A 24,019-nucleotide genomic window follows, 5' to 3' on the forward strand; every position below is an offset into this window, starting at 1 on the left:
GCAAAAAAAAAGTAAGAATAAAGAAAAGTCCACTTGAATATCATTGTTCCAAGGTTTTCTTTTACCTGGAAATTGTTACACCACTGTTAGCTTAGAGGAGACAGTTTAATGAAGTTGAGAAGTCTTTGGGAAAAGGGATGCAAGTTTACATTACATTATCCAGCGATGATAAAGATTGTAATACCGGATGGCAAAAATAATTTTTTAATGGATTACAAACAGGCATCAGATTTTGTGGAAACTTTGCCTTTTAATAGGCCAAGTAAATGAGAAGGAATTATTTGGAATGGAACAATGGACTAGTAAATTAGACACCCTGTTCAGATGTAACACCTGGGTGATGCCAGAGTCCATCGGCTACTGTTCATGGGCTCATTTGTGACAATGAGTCATATCTTGTATGATAGAGGGGGATGGTGCTATATTATTTAGCGCCAATAGGGTGGAAGTTCCAATATAGAATGGAGTTGCATTGATTATATTGATACTTCATTTTACTTTAGAGAGTTGATTCAACACAGAATTTAAATTGGATGATGGAAGAGTTGTGAGATTCTTAATGGACATTTGATTAATTTGGATTAATATTAGATATACTGGAATTCAATATTTAGAATTGATTTAAAATATAAAAGGTCCAATTGAAATTGATAAAGCACATAGAACTCTCAGACCACAGCCGTAATCAAATCAGATTTGGTGGAAACTTTGCCTTTTAATAGGCTGAGTAACTGAGAAGGAATTATTTGGAATGAGGCAATGGACTAGTAAATTAGAGACTTTGTTCTGATATAATATTTGAGAGGTGAAAGGTGGTGGAGTCCGTCAGCCACTGTTTGAGGGCTTGTTTGTGGCCATGAGCCATACCTCATATGATAGAGGGGGCTGGTGCTATATTTAGTGTCATAGAGTGAGTTCTATTAATAAATATGTTTATGAATGGAGTTATATTGATCACAATGATGTTTTATTTTACTTTAGAGAATTGATTTAACTTGGAATTTAAAGTGAACGATGGAAGAAATATGAGATTCTTAATAGATATAATTAATTAGGAGTAATATTAGATATATTGAAATTTAACATTTAGAATTGATTTAAAATATAAGATTTATGTATTTGGATCTGTTATAATGTGTTGGTTTATGTAATCTTTATAATTTTTTAAAAATATTCCATCCATTTTTCTCCAAGTTTTTTCCAGGTTTTTTTCTTAAGGGAGGCTTAGGATCTTTGGGGGGATTGGGTGGGTTGAGGGGGCTTCTTTTCTTTCTATTTTTCAACCTGTAAAAGCCATGTATGACAAATTCTGAATGAAATGTATGTAATGTAATTGATTGTATGGCATCTAGAAATTTTAAAAAAAAGCTTCCTCTTCCTCCTCAGCCTGGATAATGACTGTATAAAGTCTGTACGGAACGTACTCATTAGAAATGGTTTTAAAAAGCTTTGAAGTGATTTTTTTTTCTGGTCTGGCTTTCTGTTTTGAATTGCAATGTTATGATTTCCAAATGTTTAAAAAAAAAAGTAATTTTCAAAGCTGTTACCTTCCTACAGTAAAGTAACTGGGTTTGATATTCATTGAAGAGCTGAATAATATGAACAGACTTTGAACAGAAAGATTAGGACATGAAATAATGCATGATTCACTGGACCTTAGATATTCAAGTGGCTGGATGAGAATAGAACACTAAACCAATTGACTCAACTTAGAATAAATGCTACAAACTGGCTGCGGCTGATAGATATGTTAAACTTTAGAGTTCATTCCCCATTAACAAGGCGTCTTCTTTGTTAAGCAGCAATGAACACAATGAATGTTAGCCTGTCCACATAACACTCAGCATGAGAACAAAATTTAAAAAGTGGGTTTGCTAGTTGATAGCAGCAGACATTGCAAATATTCTCGAGCCCTTGGTATCCCAGTGGTTAGCAAGAAGATGAAGGTGACAGCTTAATTTGTTCTTCATATTGGTTGCACATTGAACATTTCTAAATATTGCCATTTTAGGAAATAGTATCCAGTTCCATCTGGGGATCAAAATTTGCCTTGCAATGAAACAATGGATGCTCTCCCTTTTGTTCAATAAGCTGATCTTTAGGAACCATGTTTGTGTGAAGTAGATATTTCCAACTTTCACACTGCCAGTTGAATGTGGGTTGAACCTGGGAATTTACTGGGTATTTAGTAGTTCACCTGCCATTGTGAAAGCTCTGAACCTGGTAAGGAGGTACAAAACAACCTGGGACTGATACAACCCAGGAGGTTGTATCAGAGCTGAGCAGTTTTGACTCTGCTCCAATGTCAGTGGGCCACCCACTATGCTGGGTAGCATTGGTGATGTCATTGCCTGCGGCAGTCTGGAGAGAAGGTCAGTGTAGTCAAGGCTAGTGTGATGATTTTGAAGGTTTTTAGTATAAGCATTAGTGTATAGTGTTAGTATTAGTGTTGTGACCCCACCATGACTACCAGCCCCCCCCCCCCCCACCCACATCTCCATCGGGCACACAGAACTCAAAACAGTCAACCAGTTTACCTACCTCGGCTGCACCATTTCATCTGATACAAGGATCGACAAAGAGATAGACAACAAACTTGCCAAGGCAAATAGCGCCTTTGGAAGACTAAACAAAAGAATCTGGAAAAACAACCACCTGAAGAAACAAAGATCAGCGTGTACAGAGCCGTTGTCATACCCTCACTCCTGTTCGGCCCCGAATCATGGGTCCTCTATCGGCATCACCTACGGCTCCTAGAATGCTTCCATCAGCTCTGTCTCCGCTCCATCCTCAACATTCATTGGAATGACTTCATCACCAACATCGAAGTACTCGAGCTGGCAGAATCCTCAAGCATCGAATCCACACTGCTGAAGACCAAACTGCGCTGGGTGGGTCACATCTCCAGAATGGAGGACCATCGCCTTCCCAAGATCGTGTTATATGGCGAGCTCTCCACTGGCCACCGAGACAGAGGTGCACCAAAGAAGAGGTACAAGGACTGCTTAAAGAAATCTCTTGGTGCCTGCCACATTGATCACCGCCAGTGGGCTGATATCGCCTCCAACCGTGCATCTTGGCGCCTCACAGTTCGGTGGGCAGCAACCTCCTTTGAAGAAGACCACAGAGCCCACCTCACTGACAAAAGACAAAGGAGGAAAAACCCAACACCCAACCCCAACCAACCAATTTTCCCTTCCAACCGCTGCAACCGTGCCTGCCTGTCCCGCATCGGATTTGTCAGTCACCAACGAGCCTGCAGCAGACGTGGACATACCCCTCCATAAATCTTCGTCTGCAAAGCCAAGCCAAAGAAGAAGAAGAGTGTTGTGATAATGGTGGCCAACTGAGAGTCTGGGAGGTGTGGGAGCTCCTATTGATAAGGGCAGAGGAAGAAATCTCCAAGCACATAATGGGCTGTTCACAGTCGTATATGCTTTATTTCTGCTACAATTTCACTGCACTGCATGTATGTAATACCTCACTCAGGATGTCACTACTAGAAGTTGGTTCTCCACCACCACGCCCCCCTCCCCTTAGCTTCGCGATACAAAGTATTTAATGTTAAAGGGTGCACACACCTGGAATTTCATGGTCCAGTATGAATGACCCACCCAGTATTTCAACATGGGTCGTTCACACGCCTATTTAGTGGGTTGGCAGTGTAAAAGGGGCTAATATTAACTGTTTAAGCTCAATAATGTGGCAATCTTTTACTTAAAATATTTGGGCGAGATACTTTGGTCAATCCATTTTATTTCTCCTTTTAATCATGCATTCAGATTGACAGTAGATACTTAAGTTTCCATTCTGAAACTCTGCATTGTTTTTTTTTCAATGTGATGCAAAATCTGTTTGTGTATTCCTTCCATTACTGCCAGTGAGGGCAGAGTGTGGGAGTTGGCATCATGAATCACATAAAGAGCTTGTGAAGCTGACCGCTGAGCATTGAATTACAAGACTCTTATCAAATTCTTTGTTTGCCTAATTGCCTTGAATGTTTGCAGATTGTATTTATACTTGTTACTTTCTGGCGATATTGCTATCACTGAACATTGCTTTGGTTTTGTTAGGTCAGATTTAGAATTATCCAGGAGTACAGAACTCTAGTAATTCTGACTGTCCCATAAATAGTGTGGCCATTTCAAGTCAAAGCAAGAAAAGTAGAATTAGGAGAAAAGTGGGAGAAATTTTTTTTTATACCTAAAAATAAAATTGCAAACTACTTTTTGATGGTTCAGTAACACATTAATCATGTTGCACGATTGTTGAACCTCAGTAGCAGTTGTCACTGTCCATCTCTTGGCTGGAGTTTAGCTTGTTCTCCCTGCCCTACTATCTTATGACTGCAGACTTTATTTCTTGAACTGTAGCGGCTTTCCCGCCTGACAAGTGAACCAGCGTCGCGGCGAAGTCCACAGCTAGCAGCATCCATGGAGATGCTCAGAGTGGAGCAAAGCTGCAGCCCACAAGTTATGTCACTTCCACCCCACTGGGGTGCTAAGGACTCTGGGGTGCTAAGGACTCTGGGACCGGGTGGGTCTTTTAAGTGCGGGATTTGAAACCAGTGAAGCTGTTACTCCAAAACTCTGCAAGACTCAGCGTGTTCCTTTCAATTTAGCGTCTTACTGGCCACATTGGTGACCCTGGAGGTCCAAAGGCATTTGGACTCAACGCAAACAACTCCAGCAACATGGGTTACACCAACAACTCAACTTTTCAAAATGCAGTTTTGCTGAAACTGCCGACTTTCTGGACCGCTCAGCCCCTCATCTTTTTCCAGCAGGCAAGAGGGCCAGTTCTGGGTCAGGAACATTGTCCCAGATGAGACCCGATATTCAGATGAGACCCGATATTACTACATGGTGGCTGTGCTCAATCAGGAAGTGGAAAGCCATGGATTTTCTACAGCAACTGAACTTTTGTGATCACCGGATGAAGAAATTCCTTTATTAAATTTAATAGTAATATCTGTTTATTGCCCTTTGTTTTCAATATTTCCTCCTGCTGTCCTCTTCTTCCTCCCCCACCCCCCCGTGCCAGCTCAAAATATACCATTAATTATAAAAACAATCACAGTCACCATTTAGCCTTTGTATCGATGGAATAACCTTTTCAATTCTGATATCATCCTTGCAAATATTTTGATTCATTTTATTATTCAGAAGGTCCTTCAAGATATTTGCTCATTTGTAAAGCTGCACAGCCTGATCTGCTGTCTTGGAAGAATTCATTAGGTCCCAACTTCATAGAAATGTACATCAAGCAAGCATCACTTTGAACTGCAGTTGGGTGACATTTTTGATATTGAGTAGATTAACTTTGATGTAATTTTATGCAAAATGTTCTTTTTGACATTGCCCTTTTAGTCTGTGGTCAATTCCAAAGCAATTGTATCTCAGGAGTGCAACTAAAAGCCATTATTGTGCAGTTATGTATCAGAAAATTTGTTTTTATTTTCATCTGAAAACCAGAAGACTTTGTAACAGATTTGAATTGTCCTTGAAGAAGATAAATAAATGTTGAACGGATTCTAGGGCACCAGCTTGTGGCCTTACTGTGATACTTGGTTTAAGAAAACCTGAGCATTACATTGTGTGATAAGAAAATGTTTGTATGTATTTGCTTGAGTCTTCTAAAAAAAAATTTCAAAAAAGAAAAGTGAGCATACCCACAATGCAAATTTCATTGGCGTTCTTGGAAGAATGTTAAATTAGAACCAATCTTTACTCAGTGGAAGTGTTTTATTTGAATTTTTTTTTTCAATTTTTAAATTTAAATGTAGACATACAGGATGGTAACAAGCCCTTTCGACCCACAAGCCCGTGCCGCCCAATCACTGACCTATAGCCCCTGTTCGTTTGAATGGTAGGAGGAAACTGGAGCCCCTCCCCCCCCCCCCCTAGGAAAACCCTCGCAGACACGAGAACATACAAACTCCTTCGAGTGCGGAATTAAAACCCCGGCTAACTGCAACGCTAACAGGGCCGCCCTATTGAATTGAACATCTTTCTTGCAGGATTTAATCCTTTGCAGTTTTCCTGCAGAGTATTATTTTAAAAAGATAAGTGTATTTGGATTTTGTACCAATCTCCAGAGAGCACTCACTCGATTCTGCCTCACACTGTTAGTGATGCATTTTGCTAAATTGCTGATGGTAATAAGGTCCAGAGGTACAACATGGTCCCAGGAATTGCTAACGTTCGTGTGACAGGGGAACCTGGTGTGTCAAGTTTATGTTTTTATTTTAATTTCTGACAAAAGAATCTTAACATCATTTAAAGCTTTAGTTTCCTCCCTTGAACTGGTTGTAGACTCAGAGTTTGGAACTATCATTATTTGTGTACAAACTGAGGGAGAATAGAAATGCAATCTCAGGTTTTTTTTTAAACTCATCGAGTGCCTCTGAATTGTGTGATCACCAACCAGAATTTGTTGTTATAGATCGTTTCGGGCTAGTTGTGAGCTTCCCTGTACTTGCTTTCAACCTGTTCATAAATCTTAAGAGGCTGCCTTTTGGCCCAGAAGCAGCTGAAGTATGTTTAATTAAAAATGATAAATTACTGATGTTTTAAGAAATAGAATATTCTTTTTAAAAATATGGAACAAAAGTAAATTAACCTTGAGCATTATCTCAATTGGGTTTTTTTTAAATCCTGATTTAACTTTTTAATCAAACTTGCTGATTTTATGCTGAAAAAGAACTTGACTGTTTTAGCTGTTAAAGATGTCTTTATTTTTTTAAAATATAGATGCTGTTAGGTCTGCTTTGTTCATGAATGAGTGAGACAAACACCAGGCTGAGTCGAAATCAGGGTTCTTTGTTCTTTATTACCGGATTGTAACACTTGCGACTAACCATGTTAGTCGGAGAATGCATTCTGCCGTTATCAGCAAAATGGTGATTTTTTATACCCTTGGATACGTGCTTAGAACATCATCATATCATTACTTGTCCAATGACTAAAACTGTTGCTATCCTTTCCCTGCTAGCTTCCTGCCTCTCAATCCATCAATGTCTCTCTTATCTTGTAAGTACAAGGATGCATTCACATCTTGTTACAGCCCTGTACATTCCCATCTCATGATGTTTTACCTAACAGGAGTACAAGGACACCTCCCCTTCTTGTTACAGCCCTGTACAGGGTAACTCCCTACACATTCCCATCTCATGATGTTTTACCTTACAATGCCCAGCACGGTAACAGGCCTCTTCAGTCCATGAGCCCGTGCCACCTAATTACACCTGATTGATCTACAGCCCTGGTACATTTAGAACAGTGTGAGGAAACCAGAGCCCTGGGGAAAACCCACACAGATACGAGAAGAACGCACAGACTCCTTACAGACAGCAAGGGATTCAAACTCCGTTCCCAATCATTGGTGCTGTAACAGCATTGCATTAACTGCTATGCTAACTATGCCGCCAAGAGGCCTAAACAATGCTGCAACTAGTGAGCAAAGTATCAGTATTAATCCACCCATTATATTCCCCCAGTAACATGATCTGAGTTCTGCAATAGCAAACAGAATTAATTCTATTACAGACGGTTAGGACCAGAATGGGTGGGATATTTTGGTCAGCTTGGGCAAATTTAGGCTGAAGGGGCCTGGTTCCATGCTGTATGACCTATAATTGAAATGTTTTGACACCAAATAACTTCAGTCAGATTATTTGAATAACTAGGCAATTTTCTATGTAAAAAGGGCATAGATTGAATTGTGAGATGATGCTGGATATGATGAAATACCTGCCTCGTGATGTGTCATATTCCAATTACTGCCTTTATCCCACCTTTGTTAGGGACAAGAATAATTTGCCAGCAACTCCAATCCTTGCTTCTATGTGTCGACTGATTAAATATCATCTGGGAACTGTAGCCAAGGGTTCCTTTATTATCACTTTAATAAAGATCCCACGAATGATTCTTGTGTATATACACAGCCAGCTGAAAGGCAAGGTAAAAAAAATGTACACTGTAGCAAACATTTACGTTTAATGTATTGTAACTGAAATCAAGTTTTATCATGTGTGAAGATTCTTAACACTTTTGTTTAAAATCTAGGAAAACGCATGTGCCAAATGCATGTTGAAAGCATGCATGTGCTGTCTCTGGTGTTTAGAAAAGTGCCTGCTCTATCTCAATCGGGTAAGTTTTTTTCTAATTTTTCAAAATATTTTTATTGAGTTTAATATTAGAAACTTGCATATAACATTCAATGAGATATATAACCAGTCATCTCATATACATATAAAGAAAATCAGAAAGCATAATATAACAGCGTTAGCAAATTGCCTATTCATATGAAAAACAAAGCAATTAAATATTCTTTGTGTACATAATTAAACCCATTTATCAAATTATTTGTTTTTTTTTAAAAGGAAAAGGAAGAAAACCTGTAAGACTAAAACTAATCTACCCCCTCCCTCTAATCAAGATTGTTCTAATTTCAGTTTTGAGATTATCTGATTCACTCTTTTTGGTGATCTTTAATGAAGTTAAATTTAGGACTATGGAATGTTTAGAGTTCATAAAAGTTATCGTAAGAACTTAAGAAGCAGATTGGTAGCCTTTTGCTTAGTGTGCAGGTTAATTGATAGAGTTTATTATCATATACAATGTACATATGCAGTGAAATGTCTTGCTGCAGCTGAGCAAGTACAGTAAAACCCCTGGTGGCTGACACCAGTGGAGATTGATGCCAGATAAGTGTATTTTCTGGTTGCTTGAGACATTAACGATGCCTAACCAATACACTTGCATTAAGATTAAAAAGTTTAAATGACAAAAGACAAAATGCTATACTTGCTCTGAATAAACGCATGAATATATAAACCTTAAAGCATTCTACTTTATTTTAAGTTGCATTCTTTGAAACATTGAACCTGTTGCTGCATCTGCAGGTTTCTTCCCCCTCCACGAAGCTGCCCAAAAGAACATTAATATAATACCCCCTTCCCCAAATTACAGATAACCTCTTGTCAGGGCGACTCTTACTAAGCATGGATAAGGAGATGTTTTAAGAGAGTCACCCCAACAGTGAGCAACACCAACCAGCTCTTCATTTCTGGATGAAGCTGTTGCCTTTTCACACAACTTTATTCAAAACAGCTGCTACATCAAAGCATGACCAAGACTTTCCGCTGGATGAATATTTGATCCCATCTTTACCAAAGGTTTACGTGTTACTTCAGAGAACATTTTATTTTTAAATTTTTAAACTTTTTTTTAACCTATTATTTTAATTTTTAAAATTTATTTTACTCTATATATTTTTTTGGCAGTTGCTTAATTCCTGATGCCAAGAGTTCTACTGTACTTTATTTTAAAAAAACAAAAAAACTACAATTGAATTAAATGGAGATGATAAATTAAAAATGGTAATGAATATCCACAGCCATCCTAATGCAAAAAGAGACTTTGCATTAGTGCAGATAATCCTTTTGTGGTGTTGAAGCAGACCCTGAGTAGTGTAGGGGAGGTTCAAAAGCCTGATTGCCATACTTTTGTTGTGACTTATGTCAGGGTTCTGAAAAGGACATTAAACAGTTCATTATACATATTACTTGATAGATTTTGAACTGTATATAATAATCATGATTCATCCCATTTCTCAGCGATCAATTGCACTCCTTACACTTTTATTTTACTTCTTCTGGATGGCTCACTGAATTAATTTGGGTCTAAATTGTGTGACAGATTGTTATATTTTATATCATATATAGACATGTTTTAAAGGAGATAAATTGAGGCTTTTTTTTAAAAGTGTAGTCACGCACAAATACAAACACATCAAAACAGATCTCATTTAAAATGTAAGAGCATGGCTCAAGCCAGACAGTCCAGGCTCCAAGTGCCTTTGCAAAAATTTTGAAGAATGCCTAAAGAGAATTTTAAAGTAGGTGTTAATTGGACACACTGTGAAGTAATGCATTATTGTTTTGGAAAGCAACAGATGAACAAACTCAGAAGATTGCAGTCTGAGTGCAATTTGCTGTTCTCCGAGGGTCGTGTGGTTTTCTCAGAGAGTGAGAGAGAGAATTCAGTTCTGCTGTTCAGCAGCAACAGTGGGACTGGAACAGGACAAGCTGGCAAACTTGTGGGAAAAACCCATTTTGAAGGCGGGTTGTGAGTTCAGCCTGCTCAAATCTCTTGTGGTCCAGATAAAAGGAGATAGCTGGCTGTATAATGTTTCACTTGAAATAGGGAAACAAAAAGGAACTCTGTGATGGCCTGAAAGAAAGAGTTGTTCATCTGGAAAACCCTGATGGGGCAAGTTTCTTCGGCAAGACACTGAAGTGGTTGATCTCAAGGAATCATTTGTGGGTGTCCAACGAGCAACAAATCTCTCTCTGAAAACCAACAAAGTCTAATGAAGATTCATAAATGTTAAATTCTGTGCACAGTATAAGAATTGCCTGATACTGGTGAACTTGGAGGATTGAGATTGGACTGTGAATCAAAGAACTTTTCTGAACTTACACACACATTACATACAAGTGCACTTATAATGAGAAGGGGGTCAAGTTAATAGTAATAAGTTAGAGCTTGATCCTGTTTTCACATTTAAAGATAATTAAGAGTAACTTTTGTTTAACCATTTGTCTTGGTGAATTTCTATTGCTGCTGGGTTTTGGGGTCCTCTGGGCCCATAAACAATTGTTTTTTTTTCCTGAAAAGCAAAAATGGCTGTTTGAGTTATGTTGATGTCTGATAGTTTGGTATATTGACTTTTGTTTGTCCTTATGAATTCATGCCAATTGATGGTTTTATTTTATCATCTACAGCCACAATTGATGGTCTAAATGCAGGGGCTCTATTTAAAATCAGATAATTGTCTCTTTTTATTGCAGCAAGTGTTTGAATTTTCTTCATTGTCATCAGATCAGCCATGATCTCACTGAATAGCAGAGCAGACACAACTGGCCAGATGACCCATTATGTCCGACAATTGAGTCTTGTCTTGTGAGGGTTTCCTGGCACAACATGAAGAATTCACCTTCCTGCCCACATAGCTCCCTCCTCCCACCTTTGCAGATCCTTCACCAGCAGGCATCATTCCTCAACCAGTAACATTCGCCCAAGAATCTGCATCATTCATTTGACTGGAGGTTCCCAACTTGGCCTTTAGTAGAAAAGAGAAAGGTTACTTGTTTCATATTTTGTTCTTATCTTTTTTTTGTTTGACTGTACCTTTTTATTTTTAAATTGTTTTATCTACAACAGTCTTAGTGGTTTAATTGCCTTTGAATACAAAATACATTTTTTTTTTTAAATACCAGCGGATCTCTGTCTCTGCACTTCTGTACTTGCTGTGCTGTGTACAGGATATCTAACTGGACTGCCTGCAAAGCACACTTTCTCACTTCATCTTAGTTTGTGACAACAAACTTGAATGACAGACCTGAGAAGATGAAGCCCTTTCCACAACTCTTCTCTTTTCAAAATTTGTCAGTATGTTCTGGAGCCTAGTCATTGCCTCACCATCTTGATACACTTTCAGGTTGTGGAGGTCAGATGTGGCACAATCCGTGCCAATCTGTAGGTGATGAGTGAATTTGCTCAAATAACTTTTAGAAGGCAATTGGAAAATACTTGTGAAGAATTACTATGCTGTGGTGAGAGAAAAACAGCAGAATAAGAATAATTGAACCATTCTTACAAAGATTATAATTGGAAAATGATCTTTACATTTATTGTTCTGATTGCATGAGTTGTCGGAAATTGAGTGCATTTCATTGTGGAATATGGGATCCACTGAAGGGTAGGTGCTATGTACAGGTATACCCAACTTTATGAAGCTAGAGTGTTCCGATGGAACCTTTCATAAGGTGAAATGGCATAAAGCGAAGAAGCAATTACCATTGATTTCTATGGCAAAAATTTTTGAGCATTCCCAGACCCAAAAAGTAATCCACCAAATCATGCCAAATAACACACAAAGCCTAACAATTTATAAAAAGCAGGAATGATAAGATAAATGTACAGCCTATATAAAGTAGAAATGATGTATGCACAGTGTAGTTTGACTTATCAGAATCGGGCAGACAGGGAGTTTTGACCGCCTGGCCGGCCATACACTGTTGGCCACTCCCCCCCCCCCAACCAAATCATACCAAATAACACATAAAACCTAAAATAACATGCCAGACACCCTGCTGACTGCTGCACTGGCCACTTTTATTTGTAAAAGTGAAAAACCTTTCATAAAAGTGAACACCGCTTTCTTCATAAAAGTGAATTTTCATAATTCAATTATTTGTAAAGCGGGTTATACCTGTACCTCAATTGGGAAATTGAAAGAAAGTTATTGCTCATGGGAAAGATCTTGAAAGAGAAAAACAGAGGAAATAATAAACAAAATTATGAGACCACTGTCATTGAAAAGTAAATAATTACAAAATGTATCAAGAGTGATATGGTATGTTTATCAATAGGATAATCATGGTAGAAATTAGCTGCAGAGAAAGTGTGGTACAAACTTTAGTTTACCTGTATTTTTTCCAGACTCTCAACCTTGTCCACTTAGTTATTCCAATCTTGAACTTACTCCATGATGGTCTTTTTCAAGTTGACACAAACACATTATCGTATTAAAGGAATATTTTATGAAGCAAGTTAAAATATTTCTACTTGAAATACTGGTATTAATGATTTTGAATCTTGTTTTATTGATAGAATGCATATATAGCAACAGCTATAAATGGTACCAGCTTTTGCACATCTGCCAAGGATGCCATTGTGATACTGGTGGAGAATGCTATGAGAGTGGCAGCAATAAACACAGTTGGTGATTTTGTGCTGTTTCTGGGAAAGGTTTGTAATTTGACTTTAACTTATTTTGGCTTTTTAACATGCACTGTCTTTAAGAGTAAACCTGATCAGTAAGACAGCAGCAGCTTGTGCAGTTTCAGCACTTAATCAGGAGGTTACACAGTAGCAGTGGAGAGAAACGGTTAACATGAGGCCAATTAAATTTCATCAGAACTAGGAAAAGTAAAATTGAAGATGAGGACCAAGATACAAGGAAATGGTGGAGGGCTAGAAATTTATATTATCTCTTTCAATTCTACACTTTTCCCAAATAATTTTTTCCCTCCATTTCTGGCTTCAACAATGATAAATTTATTTGTTCCATTACAAGGTGGTAGACTCTCAACCCTGGAGTTTCCTATTTCTCCAACCTACACCTCTTTTTAAAAGAGGAAGGTTTAAGGAGGACCTTAATGAAACAGAACATTGAGCCTTATTACCTCCTCTGAGCTTGGTGTAAAATGGTTCTGTGAGGAATGGGTGGTCTGCTTGCGATTGTTATGTGCTAAACCATTGCAGATTGTACACAAATGATATTTGGCATGTTTGAAATTAAGAATTAACCTTCATTTTATTTTTATTGAACTGCTTGTGATCCATGCTAAGGTTTTGGAGCTTTGCAAACAAAAAAAAGTTTTATTTTCCAAAGCATGCAACAATGTCTACATTCAAATTCATGCAGATAGATTGACTGCTATAAAATATTTTGAATCTCTGTGTTTCCTTTGTAATCCTATTGTTAATCTTTTGCCATTTTGTTCCATTTTCAGTTGCTCATAGTGTTAGTCACAGGTTTTGTTGGGATAATACTGCTCAATTACCAGCGTGATTATACTGTGTGGGTCCTGCCTCTCATCATTATTTGCCTGTTCGCCTTCTTTGTGTCACACTGCTTCTTGTCCATATATGAGATGGTGGTGGATGTCCTTTTCCTCTGTTTTGCTATTGACTGCAAACACAATGATGGGAGCCCTGGACGAGAGTATTACATGGATAAAAGCTTAATGGTGAGTGTTAGAAAAAAGTTAGTGTTTGTGCCTTAATTAACGTTATCCCTGGAGACTTGTATTGGAATAATTGACAAATTTAATGCTTGATTAAGATTAGGATATTGTATTTGGAGAATCTTAAAAATAATTTCTCATGTTTTATCAATGCTAATATTTAAATTTTCATGCCCACCCGTCTTCTAACGAGTAACGTTGAACTAATTTCATTTCTCAACTGCCTTAAATTTCTCAGTATTAACATATCTGCCCTATCCCCACCTATCGTTGAACAAAGTGAAAGAAGGGTGATGCTGTGGAAATCACTTCCCCCTTTTTAAAAAAAAATCATTTATTATGTGACCAATTTGACAAACTTGAGTCTTAAAATATTGAATATTGCATTTTCATCAGGATTAAAATTCTGGCTTTGATATTAAATATTCATTTGTCCTATGAATTTCTGTTAATTAATTGTATGCAGAAACAGTTTTTCATGTTTAATTAACCTTTGGCATGAATGGTGATCTTTAGTGCAGTTCTAACTTCATGGTTACTTCATCTGTTTCAGGAATTCATGGATGAGAGCAGGAAAGCAATGCGATCTGTCACTGGCAGTGGGGCTGAAATGAAATCAATGGTAGGTGAAAGTGAGGAATCTGCCATTCTCCAGGAGTTTCACTGTTATTACTTGTGTGTCTCTGTCTTTGTTGACTGGTCTCATTCTGGTGATGTCTTTGCTTTGTGCATTACTCAGGATCTGCTGCTCTTCCTCTTTATCTATTTACCAATCAGCTGGATTGGAGAGTTTTTTTCCTTATTTCGCTACCCCCCTGTAGCAGTTAGCTGAAACTGTGGACTCGAGTAATTTTATATTTTGAAGCGTGCAAATGCTGTTCTTGCACTTTTTGATCTTGGCATATAGGAGAGAATTGAAGCCCAACATACTGAAAAAAAATAGTGCTTATATTGACAACAATATGGCTAAGTATTCTTAAATATTTTGCCCTTTGACTTTTCTGCCACCTTTTTTCATCCTTGTTAAGATGAGCTAGTGAATGACTTTTTTTTGCAAGGTAGGGCTTGTCAGCTTTATTTCCCTGCTGAGATGCCCATTAAGATTAGATAAAAGTTGCACATAATGACTTCTGTACCTGGGAGAGTTAGGGCTGTGATTTAAAACTTTGCAATTGGTTATGATGTTACACATGTTGCATTTTCAGGATTTGTTTTGGTTAGCATTAGTTAAGTGGCATTAAGTATGTTTTTTAAAAACCAAATCTTGAACATTTTATATTATGCACATCTAGATCCCACAATAACACACAATTTTATCTTTTAAAACCCACATTTCTTTTTCAGTCCTTTTTTTAAACAAATTAGCAACAACTAAGAATAGCAAATGTGCAGAATAAGTTACGCGAATCACCTTGGTTTAGAAAACTGCACACAAATAAGTTTGATCATCAATTTATGGAGGGATCATTGATTAAAATTTAATTTCTCATTTTTTAGTTAACATTCAGCATTGGTGGTAAAATATTTGTCTAATATTGAACACGAGTTCCATTGCTTAAGATTTGATTTGCAATAGTGTAATCTAGTTTAGTTTCATTTTGCAACATTTTCTGAAGGCAATAGATACAAAACATGAAGTCTCCATTGCAAATTAACTTAACACTTAAGATTTTAGTATCTTTTTAATATATTCACTTTAGGTAATCTATAGCCCCTTTTCCACTGGCACCTTGGAATTAACAGGAAATTAACCAGTTAAATGTCCAGTGGAAAAGAAAAGCAGTCAGCACGCCAGAGTCAAATGACGTCAAATCAAGCTGGGGATTGACAGCCTCTCATATTCCCGGGGTTAGTTGACGCTGGGATGCTGATTAAAACAGTGGAAAGAGGACAGCTTCCATTCATTCCATTCTTTCGAAGGTAGACTCTTCGATCCCTGGGGATGAGTGTGTTCAGTGGAAAAGAAGTCATTATCCCAGTTAAAGGTAGCCCAATGGAAACAGCACAAACGGCTTCCTACCCCCAGGACACAGCGTGGCCAATTAACTGGGATGCCAGTGGGGGAGAAAAGGCTTATATTGTTCAAAATTAATATAGTCTGCAGTTTAATATAGTCTATATATAGTATAGTCTTAATATAGTCTACCCTAACTGGTACAGTGGGATGATGGACTCGTGAAATTGTGTATTTGCTGAACTATTCCATTTTTTGTTTTCTTCAGCTTTCAACTTTTGTTTTGCAAATGAAACTAATTTCCAAATTGTTTTCAGCCTTAAATATTTCTATACATGTTGTTTTATGTAATTGATTACCTTTTGTATTTGGAGTAAGTGAGCATTTTTCCTGCATGTTCCCTTTTAAAAATTAATTTAAAAAGCAAAGTTATGGAAATTGGGGCTTGTGTGTTTGAAAACCTAAGTAAATGCTTTCTGGGGCAAAAGGAATGAATTCATATTGGGCCAATGAAGTCCTGTTGACATGGATCATTAATGTAAGAAATGTTGCTTGTAATTCAAAGAGCAAGATCTAACAATACGGTAATAATGATCCATTTTAATGCCACTGACTGAGAGGTAAATAGTACTTGTTTTCCCTTTTTAATTAAATAAATGACAACAGTGCAGAATTTGCATTTTGCTTTTAGAATGCTGCACATGGTTTTCAATGCACATCACCCTCATTTATCTTTCCAATAAGATGAAATGGTCAATGGAATGAGTTGTTCTGTGGCTTCGTCTTATTGAGAAGCGGAAGAGTAAAACCACTGACAAGACAGTGTGCCTGATTGTTGCAAAGAGAATAGAGATTCTGTTAAATTAAGTTGAAGGAGATGAGAAAATAGAGGAGTGGTCTCCAATATGAAACTAAGTAGCTTGCTGAAATTTTTTCTTAAAGGGCCCTGGTTAAGACCATCTGGATCATTTCAGGTGCTATAAACATTTTATGGTGGAATGAAGAGTTGGCTTTTTTTTTCCAACATCTGTTTGAATGAAGTAACATGATAATTGATGAAATATGCAGTCTTCTCAAAAGAAACAGCATAAGGCTAGACTTTATGACAATGTCTAATAAATAGCTTGAGTCCTGCACAGGTGTTCCCCCACATTGAGAGGCACAGCAGTGGGCACAATGCTATTACAGTGTCAGAGATCTGGGTTTAAATCTGCTGCTGTCTATGAGTAGTTCTCTTCGTGACAGCATGGGTTTCCTCCCACATTTTAAAGACTTGAGGGGTAATTGTTTAATTGATCACGTGGGTGTAATAAATCAGTGCAGGCATGTGGGCCTGAAAGGCTTGCTATCCTGCTGTATCTCTTAAATTAAAATCTGGGCAAATGGATCTCAAATCATTCAACAGCCTTAGTTTATTTTTTGCAAAATCAGTGTGCAGATGTGGCATGTTATTTTGATTTAGTCACCCTTTGAAGCCCAAATGTTGATGCATTCACTTGACTGAAGATTTTTAATAATTGAAATTAAATCATTTTATAAAAATAATTTTAATAAACACACAAAACATCACTTTTCCCCATTTGAAGCAGAAATATAAACTATTAAATTAATGCATATCTAGAATCCAGGGTTATCTATTCAGAATAATGTAGTATGCAGATGATGCTTTGATCAATATTACAATAAAGTATCAATCCAAATTTGTACTCTGAAGTTTTTAAAAAATGGAATGCGCAACTTTTTTAAATTTAGTGAGGGTGCTTCCCACAGGCAGCTGGTTTAAAGTTTATTTTGGCTTAAATGTCTGTATTGTGAACTGCATGAAAATATCACACATACTTCACCCTAAAATGGACAAAATGTTAAGAGAAAAGTGTAACCAGCAAAAAACAAACCTTAACTTTAGTGACAGAATTCTAAACATGTATCGTATTAAAGTCACATCATTCAATGTGGATTACGTCTAAAGCAAAAGATGTGCATGAGTACATAGAACACTACAGCACAGCAAAGGCCCTTTGGCCCTCAATGTTGTGCCAGCTAATATATTTCTGCGAGGGGGGGAGTACTAAACCCTCCCTACCCCTTAACCCTCTATTTTACTTCCATCCATGTGCCTGTCTAGAGTCCTTGTATGCCCCTAATGTTTCAGCCTCCCACCATCCCTGGTAATGTATTCCAGGCAACCACAACTCTGTGTTTATATTTTTAAAAAAGCTTATCCCTGACGTCTCCCCTAAACTTACCTCTCTTCATTTTGAATATATGTCCTCTGGAGTTTGCTATTCCTGCCGTGGGAAACAGGTGCTGGCTGTTCACCTTATCTATGCCTCTCATAATCTTGTGGATCTCTATTAATCTCCTCTTATCCTTCCAAAGAGAAAAGAACTAGCTCTACTAACCTTGCCTCATAAGACTTATTTTCCAATCCAGGTAATATCCTGGTAAATTACCTCTGCACCCTCTCCATAGCTTCCACATCCTTCCTATAATGAGGTGACCAGAACTAAATACAGTAGTCTAAGTGTGGCCTCACCAGACATTTGTAGAGTTGCAGCATGGCCTCTCTGCTCTTGAACTCCATCCCTCTATTAATGAAGACCAGCATCCCATAGGCCTTCTTAACTATCCTATCAATCTGTGTAATGATCTTGAGGGATGTATGGATTTGCACCCCAAGGTCCCTCTGTTCATCCACACTCTTCGTAAAATTTCCTGCCTGACGAACAGTATAGTGTCATGTGAACTAAAAGCTGGTTCCATTGGGCCAATGGATCCTTTTAATTCTCTTTAAATAATTTTCAGAACTAAGAAAAAAAGCAAATAACAAACCAGCTGACTTTGTCCAAAGATGGCTTTATGCAAAAAGACGTCAAAAGATGGGACATCAGCAGTAGCAATTAAATTTACATTGCAAATTATTTTAAGATCGATTGTTTTAATGTTTCCTTTATGCTTTCAATTGACCTGGTTTTAAGAATTTATTTTAATATAACAAGATCCTTTGAGCCAAAGAATGGATACAAGGGAAAGTAGGGTGTTTGAATTGATAAACATTCAAAACATTGAACCATAGAATGCTACAGCATTAATGCAAGGCTCTTTTAATTATGCCTGCCATGATTGTGACTTTGAGATATTTTGGTACATGAAATGTTGGCAAATGATTGTTTAATCTTTGGGAAAAACACACAAATGCTGGGGAAACTCAGCAGATCAAACAGTGCCTTTATGTAGCAAAGGTAAAGATACATCACTAACATTTTGGGCTTGAGCCCTTCATCAAGGTGTGGGGGAACATGAGAGATGTCCAAGCAAAACGGGGAGGGGGCTGGTGAGAGTGGGAGATGACAGATGGAGGGGTGGGGGGAGGACCGCAGGAAGGGGAGAGGGGCTAGGTGGAGAGAAAAAGAAAGTAGGAACTGGAATAACTAGTTAAGGGGTGGGGGAAAAGGGGTGGGGGGGGAAGAAGTTGATTAGTGGAATGCAATGAACTCTATGTTTTGGGCGAAACGATCTCCTAATCTGCGACCAATGTAGAGAAGGCCACAGAGGGTGCACCAAATGCAGTAAATGAGTTCTTTGGAGGTACAGGTGAAATGTTGCTTTACCTGAAAGGCCTGTTTGGGACCTCAGACCGTGGTGAGGGAAGAGGTGTGGGTACAGGTATTACACCTCCTATGACCACAGTGGAAGGTGCCGAGGGGACAATGGGTGGGGAGGGAAGAGTGCACAAGGGAGTCATGGAAGGAACGGTCCCTGCGGAAGGCTGAAATGGAAGGAGAAGGAAAAATATGTCTGGTGGTAGGGTCCTGTAGTAAGTGCTGGAAAATTCCAGCAGATATTATGTTGGATGCAGAGACTGGTGGGGTGGTAGGTAAGGGTGAGGGGGATTCTGTGTTTATTGTGTCTAGGGGCAGATGAGCCTCACCACCCCTCACCCTTTCCCACTTTTTTTTTCGGACATCTCTCATGTTCCCCCACACCTTGAGGAAAGGCTCAAGCCCGAAACATTGGTGACGTATCTTCACCTTTGCTACATAAAGACACATTTTAACCTGCTGAGCTTCTCCAGCATTTGTGTTTTCTTTTCACAATTTGTGTTTTTTTTTCACTTAACCACAGTGTCAGCACAATTAAGCCATTAGTTTTGATGGTTTAAAAAAAATTATAAAAGTATTCTCAGCGCAGTAAGCTTTTGACACCTTTGGTGATTGTGGATGTCAGATATGTGAATTTTCCAGTTGACTGAGGCTCGGCTTCCAGTGCATTAAGATTAAACAGTTTAAAACCAAAACAAAAGGCAATACAAAATGTAATTTGAAAAATAATCAGTATTGAAGACCTTAATTATGTAAAGTTCACTTTAATCAGGTAATTCCCGTAACTTGCAAAATTTAGTCGCTGACACTGTATCAGCATTGTGCAAACCATGTCGATGTCATAATTAACACCCCACCACCTTTCCCCAAGTTTACAGATAAAGCTTTACTACAATACTTAGTAGTAATAAAGTTAAAGACTCTTACTAGCCAGGGAATGGGAGACACTTTTGGAGAGATGCCAAAATGGCATCAAAATGGCTTCATCCTGGGTGCCACCATTTTATTCAAACAGCTGCTGCAGATGGGGCACGACCAGGGCACTCCGCTGGCTGAATGTCTGCTACCAAGAGGTTGTGTCTTGCTTTGCAGAACATTTACTTTTACAATTTTAAACTTTTTTTTAATTCCTAACTTTTGTTTGTTTCATTGATTTTTTTTTAATTTTGCCAGTTGCTTACATTTCCAGTTGCTTGAATTCCCGATACTGGGAATATTACTGTATTTTGATTGGAAAAGCTGGGGATAGGAGTCAGATTTTTTTTTTTTCTTCAGTAGAGTGGTATTTTTTTAAAATTCAAGTAGTCTAAGATTGCACTGCACTCCTGTTTATCTTTCTAGGCCTCTGGATCTGGTAACGCTTGATTTCAGGATCTAAGGAACACAGGCAATACATCACTTTTATACATTTGAGTGTATTATTAACCCACAAATAAGAGGGGAGTATAATGGTTCATGTGATTTTGCGTTTGCCTGGAGGATAAATTTGTTACTTTTTCCTAACTGAAATGTTGCCAATTTCCTGTGACATGGAACCTATTCAGAGCAGTACATTAATTTTAGTTACATGGGTGAAAATGTATACTAATCTGGAGAGGAGGAAACTGTATAACCACTACTGTACAACTTTGGAACAAGTTACCTTTTTTTTGCCACACTAATTTGCTTTGTAGACATTATAATCTTGCACTCATTCTGTGTGCAGAACCTGCAATAATATTTCGTACGACAGCAGGGCTGTAGTATTTTTTCAGAATTGCATAGTATTTCTTTTGCTTTATATCCTCGTGCAGTACACTGCAGTTCTGTTACAACCTTCCTAATGAAATTGCTATACTAAAATCTCAGGATTAAACTGTCACTTTTTTCACTTTTTTAGTGATTTTTATTGTCAGGGTAACTCAGAATTGTAGGTTTCTATAAATGACTAAATATAGCAGATGGGAAAATTTTGCATTTAGGATGAAAGATTGTTTTCTACAAACCACAAGCAATGTGATGAATGGCCATAACCCTGTTTTAAATGATCAGGACCTCAAGTTCTTGACATTGCACATCTAGTTCTGCTGATTAGTCAATCCCAGGCTCTGGAGTTTACTGGACTGCAAGAGAAAGAGTTCATATGGTTAGTTTATGCAAAGTGAAGTCCACATCTGTGTGTTTCAGTAACATTGTTTTACTTCTACTTTCACAACTATTAGTGTGTAGAGCTGCAGCTAGAACGGGTGATGGGAAATCAATGGTTTTTCCTATTCTGTTTCTGTTCAGAAATGGGACCATTCCTATTTCCAGTAGAATCATGACCTTAGTGAAGTTAATGTATCCCCTTTCACACTGCCACTGAACGTGGGTTGAACTGGGCAATTTGGTGGTATTTAGCGGGTCACCTGCCAGTATGACAGCTCCCAACTGGGCAGCAGGGGGAGGAAAAATTCAACCGGGCTCTGATACAATCCAGGGGGTTTTATCCGAGCCCAGCCGAGTTGACTCGGCTCCAGTATGAATGGGCAACCTGCTCAACTGACACATGTCTGCATGTGTCAGTCTGGTAGTTTTAATATCAGTGCAGTTATATTTCAGAGGTTTTTAGTGTAGGTGTTAATAACAAAGCACAAAGATTTGATACTAGGTCTGCCAGATTGTGAGGGAGGTGGTATGTGGGCTTGACCTAAGTTTGAACAGTCTGAAGCCCGCGCTCTTTTATACATTGTATGCATATCTCTTATTAAATTGTGCGCATTTTTTCCCATGATCTTTCATAAATTGTGCTTTATTTCCACTACGATTTCACTGCCCTGCGAGTACATAATACATCACTCAGGACATCACCGCTGGAGGTTGCCCCCCCTCAGATCTGCGATATCCACATGAACCAGGGAATTGTTGGTCCAGTGTGAACAGCTCACTCAATATTGCAACATGGGTCATTTACTCACTCATTTAGTGGGTTGCTGGTGGGGTGGGGAAATGGGGTTACATTGTTAATCATGTTCAGAATCTGAAACCGTCCTGCTAATCTAGTCAGAATTGACTTATGAATGAATGTAATGATTAGAAAGCCAACAACTGCAAAACAAATATGATAGAATATTTTTCTGGTAGAGAAAATAAAATCAGAAGCTATTATTTAAAAGTTAGAAATCAAAAGGGAGCTCAGAAGAATCTTAAAGTGTGACAAGAATGAAGAGTTTTTAACCCATTGGGAATGTTGAGGTGAATAAATAAGTGTAAAGAGGCTGGGCAGGCATAGGAGAGCTAAGTGACTAAACTCATAGATATAGACAAAGACAAGAAGAGGCTTGGGTGGAGCATTCATTGGTTGGACTGAATCTCATGCTTCCATGCTGTATATCTTGTAATCAAATGTACTTAAAAGACTTAAATTTTCACTCATTTGCTTGTGATTCCAGAAGTGTATTGCAACGTCCTTATTGAAAAAGGAAGGGGTGTAACAACTGCTACAGTGTATTAATGCATTTCCAAAATGAAGTTCTAATAACTGGCCAAATGTTGCACTCCATTCTTAATTTCCCTTTGTTTTGGTGGGCAATGACACCATGTGTTGCCAAAGTAAGCCATTGCAGCACTTCTGAAGCAAAAGCTGAAAGCTTGAGGAAAAAAAATGTGTAAAATCTAAATTATTTATTGGAACTATTCAATCACCTTTTGTGAAAATGGGTGCATAGTCAGTTCCTAAAACAAAATTGGGATTTTTTTTTGTTGTTGTTTCCACTTAAGTTTAAAGGAAGCTCTAAGACTAGGTTTTAGGGACCAACTGAAGAGATTTTCATGCTAAATTTTTAATTGGGTTGTTTTAATCTCAAGGTTTGCTGATTTTTCATGTTTCATACAGCAGTGTCTTGAGTCAAATAATGATTTCCATGGAAGGTGATAATGTGGAGGATGTGTCCATTGAAATACTTGTATCCATTAGCATCCAACCTCCTTTCATTAGCTCTTGTAATTATAGACATGATCTCGAAATAGAGAATTCAAAGTCTGTCATCCATATTTTTGAAGACACCTGGAATACGCTATTGACCAAATGGTTGGAAATTGCTCAGGGTGAAAATTCTCTGAAATGTGCCATTGGCAAATTCTACAGAGAATTCAATTGTGTATTTCTTGCATTGGCTGTAAAGTTGTCCCACTATCATTAGTTACTTGGTACTCAGCTTATGTTTCTAATACAGTGTAATTCCCAATGTATCACTTTTTAATAGTTGTATATTAAAATTTTAATAAAAAATGGTTTGGCCTGTGCATCATTTTACTCAAAACATTTGTGTTTTTTTTTAATGTAGAAGCCTTTTTATCATTTTTATCATTTACAAACCATAGTGAGACATGCTGGAGAAGTGCTGGAGAACCAATATAATCTAAATGTTTGCAGTTATGTTTCAGCATTTAGAGGGTATATGCTGCTCTGAATTCACAGCCATCTCTACATTAATAACCAACATTATCATGATCGTTGAACTAACCTTTGTTTAAGCACTGTGTTCAGGTTCAGTGTACCTCTTGGAAATCATGTCAAAAGATAAAAGTTCACCATCATTTGAAAGATCAAGATTGATTTCCAAATGATCTTATCAAACAACAGCAGATTTATCATTTAATTTCATCTCTATCTAACTGTAGATC

At 37.8% G+C, this 24,019-nt stretch overlaps 1 protein-coding gene across 1 annotated transcript in view; it reads left to right on the top strand.

Moving 5' to 3' along the window:
• The window catches only part of LOC138757011 (choline transporter-like protein 1), an 81,879-nt gene extending 59,752 nt beyond the window's left edge, over window positions 1-22,127 (top strand). The window contains exons 11-16 of the mRNA XM_069923593.1: window positions 7,805-7,961; window positions 8,067-8,150; window positions 12,681-12,818; window positions 13,586-13,822; window positions 14,373-14,441; window positions 20,717-22,127. Coding sequence (XP_069779694.1) covers window positions 7,805-7,961; window positions 8,067-8,150; window positions 12,681-12,818; window positions 13,586-13,822; window positions 14,373-14,441; window positions 20,717-20,740 — 709 coding nt within the window. The 3' untranslated portion in view covers window positions 20,741-22,127. The remainder of the gene's footprint in view (window positions 1-7,804; window positions 7,962-8,066; window positions 8,151-12,680; window positions 12,819-13,585; window positions 13,823-14,372; window positions 14,442-20,716) is intronic.
• Window positions 22,128-24,019: the final 1,892 nt, after the last annotated feature.

This window comes from Narcine bancroftii, chromosome 1, assembly GCF_036971445.1.
Source record: "Narcine bancroftii isolate sNarBan1 chromosome 1, sNarBan1.hap1, whole genome shotgun sequence".
In the NCBI taxonomy this organism is placed as follows: Eukaryota; Metazoa; Chordata; class Chondrichthyes; order Torpediniformes; family Narcinidae; genus Narcine; species Narcine bancroftii.